This window comes from Triplophysa rosa, linkage group LG11, assembly GCF_024868665.1.
Source record: "Triplophysa rosa linkage group LG11, Trosa_1v2, whole genome shotgun sequence".
In the NCBI taxonomy this organism is placed as follows: domain Eukaryota; kingdom Metazoa; phylum Chordata; class Actinopteri; order Cypriniformes; family Nemacheilidae; genus Triplophysa; species Triplophysa rosa.
The window spans coordinates 25578137-25592617 of NC_079900.1; the positions used below are offsets into that span (position 1 = coordinate 25578137).

At 38.8% G+C, this 14481-nt stretch overlaps 1 protein-coding gene across 3 annotated transcripts in view; it reads left to right on the plus strand.

Moving 5' to 3' along the window:
• The window catches only part of cyth3b (cytohesin 3b), a 56286-nt gene extending 41843 nt beyond the window's left edge, over positions 1 to 14443 (plus strand). For all 3 annotated transcript variants that reach the window (XM_057345105.1, XM_057345106.1, XM_057345104.1), the window contains exons 2-13: positions 721 to 803; positions 1485 to 1549; positions 2276 to 2342; positions 2718 to 2836; positions 3136 to 3216; positions 3785 to 3897; positions 4977 to 5125; positions 6205 to 6316; positions 10645 to 10721; positions 10912 to 10983; positions 11072 to 11226; positions 12420 to 14443. In XM_057345105.1, coding sequence (XP_057201088.1) covers positions 721 to 803; positions 1485 to 1549; positions 2276 to 2342; positions 2718 to 2836; positions 3136 to 3216; positions 3785 to 3897; positions 4977 to 5125; positions 6205 to 6316; positions 10645 to 10721; positions 10912 to 10983; positions 11072 to 11226; positions 12420 to 12492 — 1166 coding nt within the window. In that variant the 3' untranslated portion in view covers positions 12493 to 14443. The remainder of the gene's footprint in view (positions 1 to 720; positions 804 to 1484; positions 1550 to 2275; positions 2343 to 2717; positions 2837 to 3135; positions 3217 to 3784; positions 3898 to 4976; positions 5126 to 6204; positions 6317 to 10644; positions 10722 to 10911; positions 10984 to 11071; positions 11227 to 12419) is intronic.
• The last annotated feature ends 38 nt before the right edge of the window (positions 14444 to 14481 follow it).

A 14481-nucleotide genomic window follows, 5' to 3' on the forward strand; every position in this document is an offset into this window, starting at 1 on the left:
GGGGCGGAGTCCGGCATGCAAATTTCATTTGCCAATTTTCATTGGCCTTTTCTAAGCAGTCGGAAACGATTGGTTCTCAGGGACGAACCCCATCTGTCGGTTCGACACAACGTCGAGAGACCGACAGAAAGGGAACAGAAAGTTGGCAGAAAGAGTGCCACAATCTGCTTCAGCTAAAATACACCAGTGACCCACTTCTTCCTCTAAGCTGGTGGATGAAGCTTAACCATCTTTCTCCGTGTGCAAACGGGCCTGGTGTGGTTGATACAAACACGGCACCGTCTAAAAGACACGTCTGCTTTTCTACAGTATTGTTTTTTATTTAAAGTAACTAATAGCCTGAGAAAGAGAGATGCTAAAAACAGACACACATGAAAGTCATCGCTGACGCTGACAAGCACAATCTTCATTCTACCACATGCTCAGTATTTAGGTGTCAAGTTCATGGCTGATGCTGCAGTTTTAGCTCATAGTCTGTTTATGGACTATCTGATGCATATTGTAAACTGAAATGTCAAGCTACGGTTTGGTTGGCCGGCTGGTTTATATCAGTCTACCAGTGCTTAAATGTCTGTGGAGTTTGAATGCTGAGGGAAACGTTTGTCCCACATTTGTAGTTGATTTGAATATGACCTCCGGCGCTTCGGTGTTGTTGTGGCGATGACCGCTGCTCATGTAAACACACATTTACAGGTGTCCTGCTCTTGTGTTGTGATACAGTACCTGAAGACCTGTCCCTGGAGGAGAGAGAGGAACTGTCCAACATTCGCCGGAGGAAAAAAGAACTACTCGATGATATTGAGGTGAGACTGCTTCGTTTTTCGGCTTAGCTTTTTTGCATTATTGCTTTACATCATTTACGTAAAGCACAAATGACGATGATGTTTGGTATAGAATATCCCACGCCTACTATTTCTGCAGCTTGCAGTCCTGCACACATTATGCATACTTTCTTTATGTCTGAAATCCCTTCAGAAATAATACCAAAACCATCATGTGCGAATACTGTACACTCTTAAAATAAAAGGTGCTTCAAAAGGTTCTTCGATGGCATAGAAGAACCTTTTGGTTCCATAAAGAACATCCGGAGAACCTTTCTGTTTCTCAAAAGGTTCTCTGTGGTGAAAAAAGGTTCTTCAGATTATAACCAAGTAAGAAAGAGATGGTTCTTTAAAGAACCTTTGACTGAATGGATCTTTGTGGAACCAAAAATGCTTCTTCTATGGCATTGCTGTGAAGAACCTTTTAAGCACCTTTATTATTAAGAGTGTATCCCACAATGCAATGTGCCCGACTTGCACTCCATTATAACAAACTAACCTGCATATCAGCCACAGCATGTTACAAGATTTGAAGGTACCGATATTAACCACAATATAATGCGATATGTGAGATGAATTTTAGTTCTCTATACAAACGTTTTTTATTAAAGCACTGGACTGCTGAGGTGAGTCAGTGTTTGACTAACACTTTGTGTTTGACAGAGGCTGAAGTTTGAGATCGCTGAAGTCATGACAGAAATCGAGCAGCTCACGTGTGTTGGCGAGAGGTGAGAATGATGGGAAATCTTTTCCCAGTGATCAACCGAAGTTCTTTTACTTTCACACATCGCCTCGCTCATCTGTCCTCATGTAGACATTAGTTTAGAGCCCTGTTCAGAGTGTCACCTGGCCTGACACCTGATGAGAAAAGTCTGTTTGTGCTTATGGCCATACAGATTAAAGGCCTGTTCAGGCCAAAAACAATATGTTCTGACTTAAGTAGTCATCATTATAGAAACAATGTAATGTAAGTCGCTTTGGATAAAAGCGTCTGCCAAATGCATTAATGTAAATGTCATGTAAATGTACTTTATATTTGTGTCCACACCAAAAGATGACAAACTTGATTGTTTATTCTAAGCGTGTATGCAGAAGATGCACATTTAAAATGCACGAGCCCTTTCAATTTAAATGGATTTTGATTGGCTGTCAATGTTTTTAAGGGCTCAAATCATGAAGTATCAAATTATTCCTTAGTTTTTTCCTTGATCTTTATAACAAATGTTCTGGACCCTTTAAATACAACTGCTAGAAGATGAGGTTCTTATATGAACGGGACTTATGGATGTAAACAGGACTGTTTAGAGTTCTGAGAGCTGTCCAGGAGAGTGTGGTTAGTGCGTTCAACTGAATTTAGGTCACATTGTATCTGGAGATGAATCCAAAACGTTTTTTGTCTGCATTCATTCTTACTGGAGGATTGTTGTTGAGACATTCTTAACTTTTGTTTACAGCAAAATGACGCAGAGAAACAAACAAATTGCAATGGGAAGAAAAAAATTCAACATGGACCCCAAAAAGGTTTTTGTCATCGTTACACTACCCTGAATCTCTAGATATGTAATTTTCATCCACTTTCATAAAATTCATCAAAACGTATTAACCTTCAACTTAAAGTTTTTGTTCTGTGCAATAAATGTTGCGACATGTCCCATGATTATTGTAAATGTGAAGTTGTTTTGTTCGTTCCTGTAACTCAGTTGGCACATAAGAGCATTGTGTTAGCAACGATCATGGGTTCGATTCCCAGAGAACACATTTTACTGATACATATTGAAAGCCTGAACATATACTGTAAATTGTTTTGGATTAAATTGTCTGCGAAATGCATTAATGTATGTGATTTCCCTGACGTATATAAAGTTAAACCAAAAATCTTGTAAATGAAATCTTCAGGGGATTCAGTTTCTTCTGGAGAATGACCTCCTGCAGCAGACCCCCGAAGACATCGCACAGTTCCTCTATAAAGGCGAGGGCTTGAACAAAACCGTTATTGGGGATTACCTAGGAGAGCGGTAAACCTCTTTTGTATTTTGTGTGCTCGATTCATGACAGAAATGGATTTAGTGAGCTGAACAGCAGCTCAGAAATGCAACACATGTTTCTCTGGAGAACAGGGAGAACCTCCTGAAATGTGACTTGTCAAAACAGTAAGACTTCATGATGCATAACCCCACATATAAACAGTCAAAGTCTCCCGCAAAGACTGTTCCCAAACATCTGGGAAGACCTCAAATGGGGATTTGTTTTTCTTTAAAGACAAATAATCAATCTTGATTTACAGAAGGTCCTGTGTTTGTGTGTTTTCTCATAGCGATGACTTCAACATCAAAGTGCTTCAGGCTTTTGTCGAGCTTCATGAATTTGCCGACCTCAACCTCGTTCAGGCTCTGAGGTGAGAAAAACACTAGAGTCTAACACAGAACAATTGTTTGTAGCTCATAATTAATTCAAGAAAATGTATATGAATTAGTTTCGATTTTGCATACATTTTAACATGTCCACAAACAATAAATTTAAAGAATTTCTACAATTGTTAATATCTTTTGCATTGTACTATTTTTTCATTATTAAATACTTATTTTAATGTGAAAAATACATTATTTAACTTTTTTCATATTAGAATTTCACAAGTTTATTTGCCAGTTTATATGCATAAACTGTGCGTTTGCACATAAATTTGTGTTTAAATAAAGAATACAGTAATAAATCACCATTGAAAAGACAATATATATAGAACTAGAGACAAAATCAGAAATTTAGACGTATTATAGTATACAGTATATTATAGGATTATAGTGATAAGAATTTGGGGGTGAATTTGTGACGAAAACAATGTCACAGTGCAAATATATTATCTTCATGCAAAATACCATTTGTTGTTTCTTTTGACTTTGGGGTGAAATGTAATCTGGAGATTGATTTATGAATGATTTCACCATGGATTGGCTTTCTGCACACAGGCAGTTTCTCTGGAGTTTCAGACTGCCTGGTGAAGCGCAGAAGATCGACAGAATGATGGAGGCGTTTGCTTCCCGGTACTGCCATTGCAACCCTGGAGTCTTCCAGTCCACAGGTCAGATGGGATTTCGGCACAAGGACGTATTGCTTTCACACAGACATTCGAAACAAATCTTTAAGCCATTACGAACTGAAGGTTGATAAACTGCCACAATGCTTCCATTGTTTACCTCATTTGTAAGTTGCTTTGGATAAAAGCGTCTGCTAAATGACTAAATGTAAATGTAATGAAGAACTATGTATGTACAACAAGGGCACATGCAAGTTTCTTAAATGTTGGATGGTAGGGGAAGACTGCTACCTTGTTCTAAAGCAAACCCACACCCCTAACCTAAGACTTGTAACTGTTAGGATTAATATGACTGAACTGGTAGAGCTTTTTGTTGTGAATATTAATATGCTAAAGTGACACAAAATTCTGTCATATTTACCCTCATGTGGTTCAAAACCTGTGGAACACAAAAGAAGATATTTTGAGAAATGTCCCAGTGGTTTTGTGTTCTAATGTTGAGGTAATGAAACGGGTAGTCTGATGGCTGCTGCCCCATGTGTCTCACAGAGATGAAATAATGAAGGTTTAATGTAGCTCATGCATATGGACGTCATACTGTCAGCTGTGAGGTAATGCTGAATCTGACTGCTGGCAGGGCATACACTTATTCAGTGCCACTTGTTGGAGTTAAGAGCTCACGTCAGTCTGGGAGTCTGTGAGACTGAGGCTGAAAGAAAACAACTCTGTGGCTCCGTTTCCCACCCACATTGTCACCGCCGACTGTAAACCATGTCAGGCGTGTGTCTTCAACAAGAGAAACTAACAGCTGCCTCAAATACAGTGTTTTGCGTTGACCCGAACATCTCAAATTTTTCGAGTTTCAGTGTGTTAGCACAATACTGCATTCTGGCAGAAGAAAAATTGCCTATACATGATACAAAAACAAACAAAGTTCTATTGAAACATTACAAAGGAAAGTTGATCCTGTCGTGGTCATTTTTGCTAGTTGAAGAGTCACTGAACAATAAGATACAGGTCAGCAGAATTCCAGACAGATGTCATGTTGAAATAAATCTGGACTGCAAACAACATTTTAAAGCCATTGTATTGTTTTAACTGAAGTCCGTTTTTGTGTTTTGCAGACACATGTTATGTGCTGTCCTTTGCCATCATCATGTTGAACACCAGCCTTCACAATCCCAACGTCAGAGATAAACCTGCTGTAGAGCGTTTCATTTCCATGAACAGAGGCATCAATGAAGGAGGAGATCTGCCGGAAGAGCTGCTCAGGGTAACGCCTCTCATCACCGCAGCATCGTTTTATTTACAAAGCTCAAGTCGTGTATTATTCATTTATCCACTGATAACAGCATACATCATGTTGTCATAATGACTTCCTCCCCTGTAAGAACAACAAAATAAAAACAGATGATATCTGGTTGAGGTAATAATGAAATTGTACATGCTGGAAAAACATTAAAATATATTTACTTATGTCAAAATTGCTTCCTTTAAGAAATGGGAAGAGAGATTTTTTATTGTCTAAATCTCAGAGAGCTCTATTCCATAAAACAACAACTTTTCCATTGCACTTTGATAAATACTACCAATAACATTTGCACTGTTGGTCCTGTGACGTTGAAGTTATAAAATACTTGTGCTTCAGAGGGATACACCCAAAAATGAAAATTCTGTCATCGTTTACTCACCTTCGAGTTGTTCCAAATCTGTATACATGTCTTTGTTCTGATGTACACGGAGAAAGATATTTGAAATAATGCTTATAACCAAACAGATCTCAACACCCATTGATGCCCATAGTAGGAAAAATGACTTTATCATTTTTTTTGTTCTGTTGAACACAGAAGAAGACATTTTGAAGAATGTAGGACAGAAAACAGTTCTGGGGCACTTTTGACTACCATGGTATTTTTCCTACTATGGGAGTCAATGGGTGTTGAGATCTGTTTGGTTATAAGCATTATTCCAAATATCTTTCTCTGTGTTCATCAGAACAAAGACATTTATACAGATTTGGAACAACTCGAAGGCTAGTAAATGATGACATAATTTTCATTTTTGGGTGAAGTATCCCTTTTAGTCTTGCCTCAAGAATGAAAATGTGGTCATCATTTACCTACCCTTATGTCATTTAAGGTCCCTGAGGGTTTCTCTGTTCTCCAGAACCAAAGTCCTTAGGTTTAATCTGTATCAGCCTGTTGACCTTGCATGTTAAAAAGCCAAACGTATCTATCTTCATGCTTTGTCAAAGCATTTTGACCAGTTGATCACTCTTTCCGTCTGACTGGATGTGAGCATTGCAGTATTATCATCACTAATGTCCATGTCTCTCTTACTTCACCTCTACAGAACCTGTATGAGAGTATCAAGAGCGAGCCCTTCAAAATCCCAGAGGATGACGGAAATGACCTCACTCACACATTCTTTAACCCGGACAGAGAGGGCTGGCTGCTTAAATTAGGTTGGAATCGCACACATCAGCACCATATTTACTGTCCTTTCTCTAGCTGCTTTTCCATTACCCTTAAAAATGCACAAATTGAAATTTTGCAAAAACTCCCATGTATCGCAAAAAAGTTCATGCTCGCATGAGGTGTTATTCAGGCGATACGTTAAAGACATATTTCGCGAAACAGCAATGGAAACACTTTTTGTCGCATTTACACAAAAAGTCACATGACCATTTGCGGTGTGTTTTGACAGAACATTTGGAAAGATGGGATGTAAGGAATTCACATTAATTAATATCATACATGACGGCACAAATTCAGGAAAACGAGTGAGTGCAGTATGGAGATTTATTAGGAACGGTGAAGTAATAGGAAAATATATGAGGAAATAAATGCATTTCTTTCATTACAGTAGGTGGCACTATGCACTAAAGTTGGTTTGCAACCTGCCAGAAAACGTACAAAGAAGAAGTACGGCCAGAATGGCTTATCACGAGAAGATACAAAATACACTCTTATCGCATATAACATCGTTTAATGGAATCGCAGTCATTCCACAATACTTATTTTAATCGACATTTAGAAAATATTGTGTAAATCTGTAATGGAAACCTGGCAACTGACTCTCACGAACGACTTTCATCACAGTAAAGGGCTCGGCATACTACATTCGAAATCGAAAACAACCGACTGTGACCTGATTTCGAACAAAATCTGGTCCAAACGACAATTCGTTTCACTAGTTCGCCGCAGCAAACCAAAGAACTCTCCGAGAAAGTTTGTGTTGGCCGGTAAACACCCTCGAGCCACCATTGGTCAATGGCCTTTACGTAATAGGTGGGTGTGTTGTTTCTGTGGCCACGTGCGCAGAGGCTATTTGCATACGTCATGTAAACCCCGCCTCCAGAAACAAAGGGGTGTTGGATTGTTCGAAAACACTTTACCGTCTCTCAACGTTTTCTAGCTTCGTTTTACCCCCAAACGCAGAACGAAAGCGCAATTCGCCTGGACTATGCTGAGCCCTTTAGAGTCATTTCATGTTTTTCTAATTCTTTTCAAAGCAAAAGCCTGAAATCAGTGGGGAAACAGCTTGTGCCACAGTAAAAAAAAACATTTGTATCCACTCAATTGTCATTGGATGTGCCGCATTCAAAGTCAACATGAAATGGCACTCAAGATGTCATGTGATATGGTTTAAAGCTGTCCACTGATACACATGTGAAGTTATACACAGCATAGCAAAATCACTACCGGTCGACACTTTATAATATAGTGCATGTTGTCATACTGCCTGACAGCAGATTCAGAAACATATTTGAGCCTGTAGGTGGTGTCAGTGAAAGCTGTGAAGAATAATGACTTTTCACATATCTGAGAGAGCAGAAGTACCCAGTGCCTGACCAACAGAGTAACAATGACTCATGGACTCGTTTCTCATCCTCTCCCTGTCTGTCACATCCTGTGGACAAACGTTGGTGAAGACAGGGACTTTCATTCATACGATGATGTGTTTCTGAGATCCCATCTGTCATCTGTCATAAATGTGTATTTGGATGTGCAGTACGTGAGCGTGTGTTTGTGTATCGATGTCCTTCTTGTTTTCCCTACACACTTTGACCCCTGCCCTCATTTTCTGTTCTGTGACTGGCTGTCTCTGCAGGAGGTAGGTAACCAGGACAGATCTGTCCCATCATTCCTTCATCTCAGCGTCCGCTGGCTTGCATTCATCCTCCTCCTGTCTGAAGGGATGTGGTTGCTCTGCTGTAACCGGCTGACGCTGGGGTCAGAGGTTGCTTTTTATGTCACATGCTCTGTTGACCCGGGACACGCACGTTCCTGTTCCTCTGCGTAATGTCTCAGCAGCCCCGTAAACTAGCTAATAATGTAGGTACACATTATACCCTCACGGTCATTATTTTCCCCCCTCGGCAGTTTACAGCAGGGAGAATTTTCCACAGTTTCCACCACTAAATATATCCTTGTTGGATTTGTGCGCTGGAAATAGTTGTCTTCCACAGACGACGTGAACAGATTAAAACAATTAAAGCCCAAAGTTTGTTGCGATTTGACTCATTTTATGGTTTTATGTTTTGAAAATCACAACAGTCCACACCAGAGTCTTCAATTATAAAACGTGCATATGTGTGCGCAAAAATCCACGGCAACGTTCATATTTATAAAAACGGTTGATGTTGACTGGCGCTCTTTCATCAATGACATTATTTAGACATCATTAAAAGACGATAATTTGCGATCTATAGATTTCATATCTGAGAGAGGCGTACACGCGTTTTTAAAAAACACATTTTAGTAAAGAAAGAAATGTTAAAGAAACAGTAGTGAAAAATGAAAATTATAAAACGTATGGTGCAAAGATCTGACAACATTGGAAATGAACAATTCTGTACAAGCAAAAAATGCAAAATCCGTCTTTCTTTTGGTGCGTTCTTCCCCTCGTGACAGCCAATGCACAGTCTCTGGCACCATCTCTGGCTCTTTTCCCTCTGTTGAGGCGTCACACACACCCGCACAACATACAGCACATAAGAGACCCTGATCATGTAGGGACCATCAAACCCTGCATGTGTTCATGATGGGGTAATGTCATTGATCATCTTCACCATCTCACCCTAAGCCCTCCCGGCACCCCTGTGAATGGCCCGCATTAGTGCAGTCTGTGTTTCTCTTACTTTGTGACTCAGGTGTGAATGGAGACCTACAGATAGCATGATGCTCTGTCCGTGGTGTTCAGCAGCATGTCAGACATGTTTGAGTCAGTGGAGAGAGCCGGATAACCCTATGGCTGTGTTGTAGACACTCCACAGAGCTGGAGGTTTGCTCTGGATGACTCAGAGGATTCAGCATATATGAGAACACACAGGGCGTGTGTGTGTGTGTGTGTGTGTGTGTGTGTGTGCGTGTGTGTGTGTGTGATGGAAAGGCTTCGTGGGCTCATCTACTCACTATTTCCAGATCATACTAGCTGCTTGCCAAAAGACATTGCATTTAATTTGATCATAACATGCAACTGTAGTCCTCTTGTTACAGTAGGTCTTTTCTTTGTAAAGCACCATTGCGTGAGTATTTCTAGGAAGATAAGGTTGTGATGCAAGCTCTTCCTGACAAATAACCGTTCTGATCACATCAGCATCGCTCGCAGACATTTCTCTTTGTGGTAGCTGTGGTTAGGAGTCAAGTTGGTTTTGGTTTCTGAAGTGGTCCAGAACACATGCGCAACAGAACATGAAGACTGGTTATATAAACATTTCTTTACTCCATGATGCTCCATCTCAACTCTTGAAGATCATCATTAATGATTAGTTAAATGAGAATCAAACTATGCAAGACTATTTGCTAATAAATGGGACTACAAACAGAAGAGATCTATTGTGATATTTCATAAATGTGAAACAGGAGCCACGTGGATCTCTGGTCAGGANGGTAGCTGTGGTTAGGAGTCAAGTTGGATTTGGTTTCTGAAGTGGTCCAGAACACATGCGCAACAGAACATGAAGACTGGTTATATAAACATTTCTTTACTCCATGATGCTCCATCTCAACTCTTGAAGATCATCATTAATGATTAGTTAAATGAGAATCAAACTATGCAAGACTATTTGCTAATAAATGGGACTACAAACAGAAGAGATCTATTGTGATATTTCATAAATGTGAAACAGGAGCCACGTGGATCTCTGGTCAGGATGAAAATACATGAATGACAATGTCTTGCATAACAACATGTAAAATCATGGGAATTATTTAAAAGACAAAGCATAAGCAATCAGGAAAACATTTACTCAAAAGTATGTTCAATTTAAATGATAAAACCTATGCTGTCTATAGACCGTTTCATCGGATGCGCGCGCGCCTGATCTCCAGTTAACTTTCGGTTTGTGTTTGGCTAGTGTCAAATAATATAACTATTTATATTTGATTTATGTTCATATTAATTTTTATTATTATTTTACTTTACAATAATTTTGTTATTTAATTTTAGTTAATTTTGTATGTTCATTTTATTTAATAAACAATTTGTTGAATGGGTCCTGTAGTTTTGACGCATTTAAACAAATGGTGTATGGTCCGTTCATTTGTCAATGAAATTTATCATTTCTGGCATAGAGATAAGAGATTAGATACCTCAATGTAAGATGATATGGTGCTTGTAAAGTTTTTTTGAACCCAGTTTCCAGACACCAGCTAAGCTTAAATGTCATTGAAATAAAAGGGCCACTCTATATGTAATTGCTGCATTAATCGTTTCTTGATTGATGTTACAATGAATGTCTTTGTTTCAGTGGTTTCATTGTGTTTTTCTCTGTGATTTTCTATGCAGGTGGACGAGTGAAAACATGGAAAAGGAGATGGTTTATTCTGACCGACAACTGCTTGTACTATTTCGAGTACACAACAGTAAGTTTTCTTTACTGTTTTCTTATTCTACAGTATGTCAATTTGTCACCATTTCACACATTTTTTGAAAAACAAGGATTGACACATACTACTCATTTGACGTACGGATTTTATCATCGCATGCTATACTGTAGTAGAGAAGTTGTATTCGGGTGCTGGATGTGTATTGATGTGTTTCTCTTCCCTACAGGACAAAGAACCGCGTGGAATCATCCCTCTGGAGAACCTCAGCATCAGAGAGGTGGAGGAACCCCGAAAACCTGTGAGTGATGATATCCTCCCTCCAAAAAACCTTTGAGCTGTACAGAATGAAGAAGACCTCATGCCTCATGTCGTGTCTCCTCTTACAGAACTGTTTTGAGTTGTACAATCCAAATCATAAAGGGCAGGTGATCAAGGCGTGTAAGACAGAGGCAGATGGACGGGTGGTGGAGGGGAACCACGTCGTCTACAGGATATCAGCACCCACACCAGAGGAGAAAGATGAATGGATCAAATCCATCAAGTAAGACTTGCAGTTGAGAAAGTTGTTGGACCACCATTTGCCTTAACTTTTGAATACTCGCTATTTCACCAGTTTCTTGCACTGAACTTGTTCTGCCACAAGTTACTTTATCACTCCTTGTTTTGGCATGCTACACAAAGGATAACCGCAACTTGTGTTTTTCTTCACAGTAGCCTACCCAAATAGTATAATAATATTTATTACTGAATTAAGTTCCTGCAGAAACCCCAAGATTCTGTTGATTCTCATAGATGCTCAAAATTCTTAAAAAGCACTTCATTCAAGCTCTGTAGTTCCAGAAGGCATGGGGAAAGAAAACATAACTATGATTTTCATGTGTTTGTTGTATTTGTATTTTCTTGGCGACTCAAGGTATAAAATACAATCAGGTGATTTTTCAGATGTCACAGTTGATTTGGGGTCAAACACAAAAGGAGGTTTAAAAGTACACTTTTTTAAACTAAAATGCAAACCAGTTTAGTCCCAAGTAGTATTGAGGTAGTATACATGGACAAGTATACTAGTAGTATTACTCTATGTATGTGCTTAAAATATACTTTATTTTAAATATACTTTTTCAGTATACTTGAATTATGAGTATAAACGGCTCTCTCAAATCATCTCAACCTTTACATGGTTGATTATGAATCATGTGGCTGCCAATAACACCAACTATATCTAATACATTTTACTGTATTTTTAGTCCAACTAAAAAACATAAAAAATAATAAAAATATATAAATTAAAAAAGTGATATACAATGAAATATGAATCTAAATTAATATGAATGTAAATTTAACATTAAATTAATTGTTATAGACGCACGCATCCGATGATCATTTATGCAACATTTTCAGTGGTATAAAAATGTGATATTGCTGTGAAATATATGTTTTCCTAACAAGATTTCTACACATGAAATGGCATCAAATCCTCTACTTTGTGTAGCACTTATACGAACATCATTATAGATGTACCTTGTGTTGTAGAAAAGCAAGAAACGCAACTCAAGCACTGATAAAGCGTCAGAGGCGGAGTTACAAAGGGGGCAGGTTCTGCTCTTTGAAACCATGGAAACCTAACTAGGTCACTGAACAAACTATTTTTCATGATGCAGTTAAAGCTGGGCTGAATATAAATGCATTACCATATCAAAGATGCTCTCTAACGTCTGCTTCATTTGGTTTCTTCAGAGCGAGCATCAGCCGGGACCCCTTTTACGACATGCTGGCCACCAGGAAGAGACGCATCGCCAACAAGAAGTGAAAAGCGCCTTCCTTCCCCAATACCACACGCACCGTACACGCCGCCTTCTCGGACAGCCTTTGTGTGAGTGTGTGTGTGTTTAACGGTTTACAACAGCTGAATAATTCAATGTTTATAGTTCATTTCTTGTGTTTCTGCTAGTGTAAAAACACAACTGTCATGGGCTGTTTGTGTTTGCATGGATGTTGGTTTGTGTATCTGGGCAAATCACTCAAGAGCCCGGAGTTTAAGAATTCTCACTTCACAGAAAAGCCATTTGTTTCAGATGAGACGAGATCCTTTACAGTCGCAGTGTGGTCGTAAAGGCCACGTCATAATCTCTTACGGTGCTAGAAGACTTCCAGTGTGTGTGACCTCACAGGAAGTTCAAAGAGATGTCAATGAGATCTGTGCTTACATGAGGTGCCAGTCTGGAGTCAGCTGGACTGATTTCATGTTGTTAGACTGAGAAATGACAACCATACATGTGTAGTTTAAAGTCCCTGTGAACCGGAAGTTGCGATCGTTTTTTATTCCGTATTCTGACGCATTTCCGAGCGAAAAGGAATTTCAAAAGAGTAAATTAGTGGGCTTGGCTTGCGTTTTTTACTGCGAATTGATTGGATGTATAAAAACAGCTGTTGCATTTTGAAATGAAACTAGCAGCAGACTGACAGTTGAAGGGGAGGAGTTAACAGATGCTCCGCCCAAGCCGTCTAATTAACGTCATTTCGGGGCGGAAGTGTATTTTCAGATTTTAACTGAAGATTATGAGGGTACATGAATTTTAAAAAGAAAATGACCCACATTGATAAGCTATTTACTATAAAGGCTGCAATATTTCATGAAAAAATAAGAATTGTAATTTTTAATTTCACTGGGACTTTAAGATATTGTTGTACATTGCGATCCATTTAACCTTTCCTTTCTGATCTGGCAACACAGTCTCACGGGAATTCGTGACATTGTCATGAACTTTAATCTATTAATTTGTGTTTACTGACACGAATTTCCCCCTTTTCTCGTGTCAGTCAGCACAACTTTTTTTCGTGTCACCCAGCGCGACTTTCAATCTAATGTATTTTAATATGCAATATCTTTCATATGTATAAATATATATAAACGCAATCTGATGGGAATTCATATGTATTTTACAAGGTGGCTCATTCGTGTGAATTCCTATGTCCTGCGATCTCATTGGTATGTTTTGTTATGATTTGACTTTTCCCCTGTGACGTTAGGTTTAGGGGCGGGGTTAGGGGAGCCATTTATCATTGTTTTGCCACCTTGTGAAACTGGCGTTTTTAGCTAAATTAGCCTTTTGCGGCTGTGATTTTAGGGTGAAGTAAGGTGTTGGTTAACCACATCCTAAAATATGTATGACTTCTTTTGACATTAGGTTACAAATATATAAATGTAAATACATACGCAGTCTGTGTATTGAAAGTCGTGCTGAGTGACATTAAAAAAAGGTTGTGCTCACTGACACGAAAAAATGGGGATATTCGTGTCTATGAACACGAATGAATAGATTCCAAATTTCGTGTCTATACCACAAACTGTCTTGAGACTGGGTTGGATCTCGAGTACAGAACACTATCGGCTGTTGCAGTTGATGTTTTGATGTAATACGAATGAATTTGCTCGCCTTTGTGGTCCCTTTACAAGTACAGTTGAACTTTTTTAATATTTATTTTCTTTGTGAAATTTTATTCGGCTCGATTGGTAAGCTATAGATCTAAGTTATGTGTAAATACTGTAAACTTTTGTCCTCTTTGTGTAAGTACAATCTGTAGCATATAAATCTACTGGTTCTCTATAACGTTAGGGCTGTCTGCTCAGTAGCCTTAAACTAATGTACTTCTGTCAGGGAAAATGACCGCGTCATTCTGGAAAATGAAGACTTTTTAAAAATCCAGTGGCAATTTATATGTGTTGTAAAATAAAAGCCCTGTCCAGGGTTATAAAACTATCTTCAGTGCCCTTTGCGGCTTCAGATTAACTTTTTTA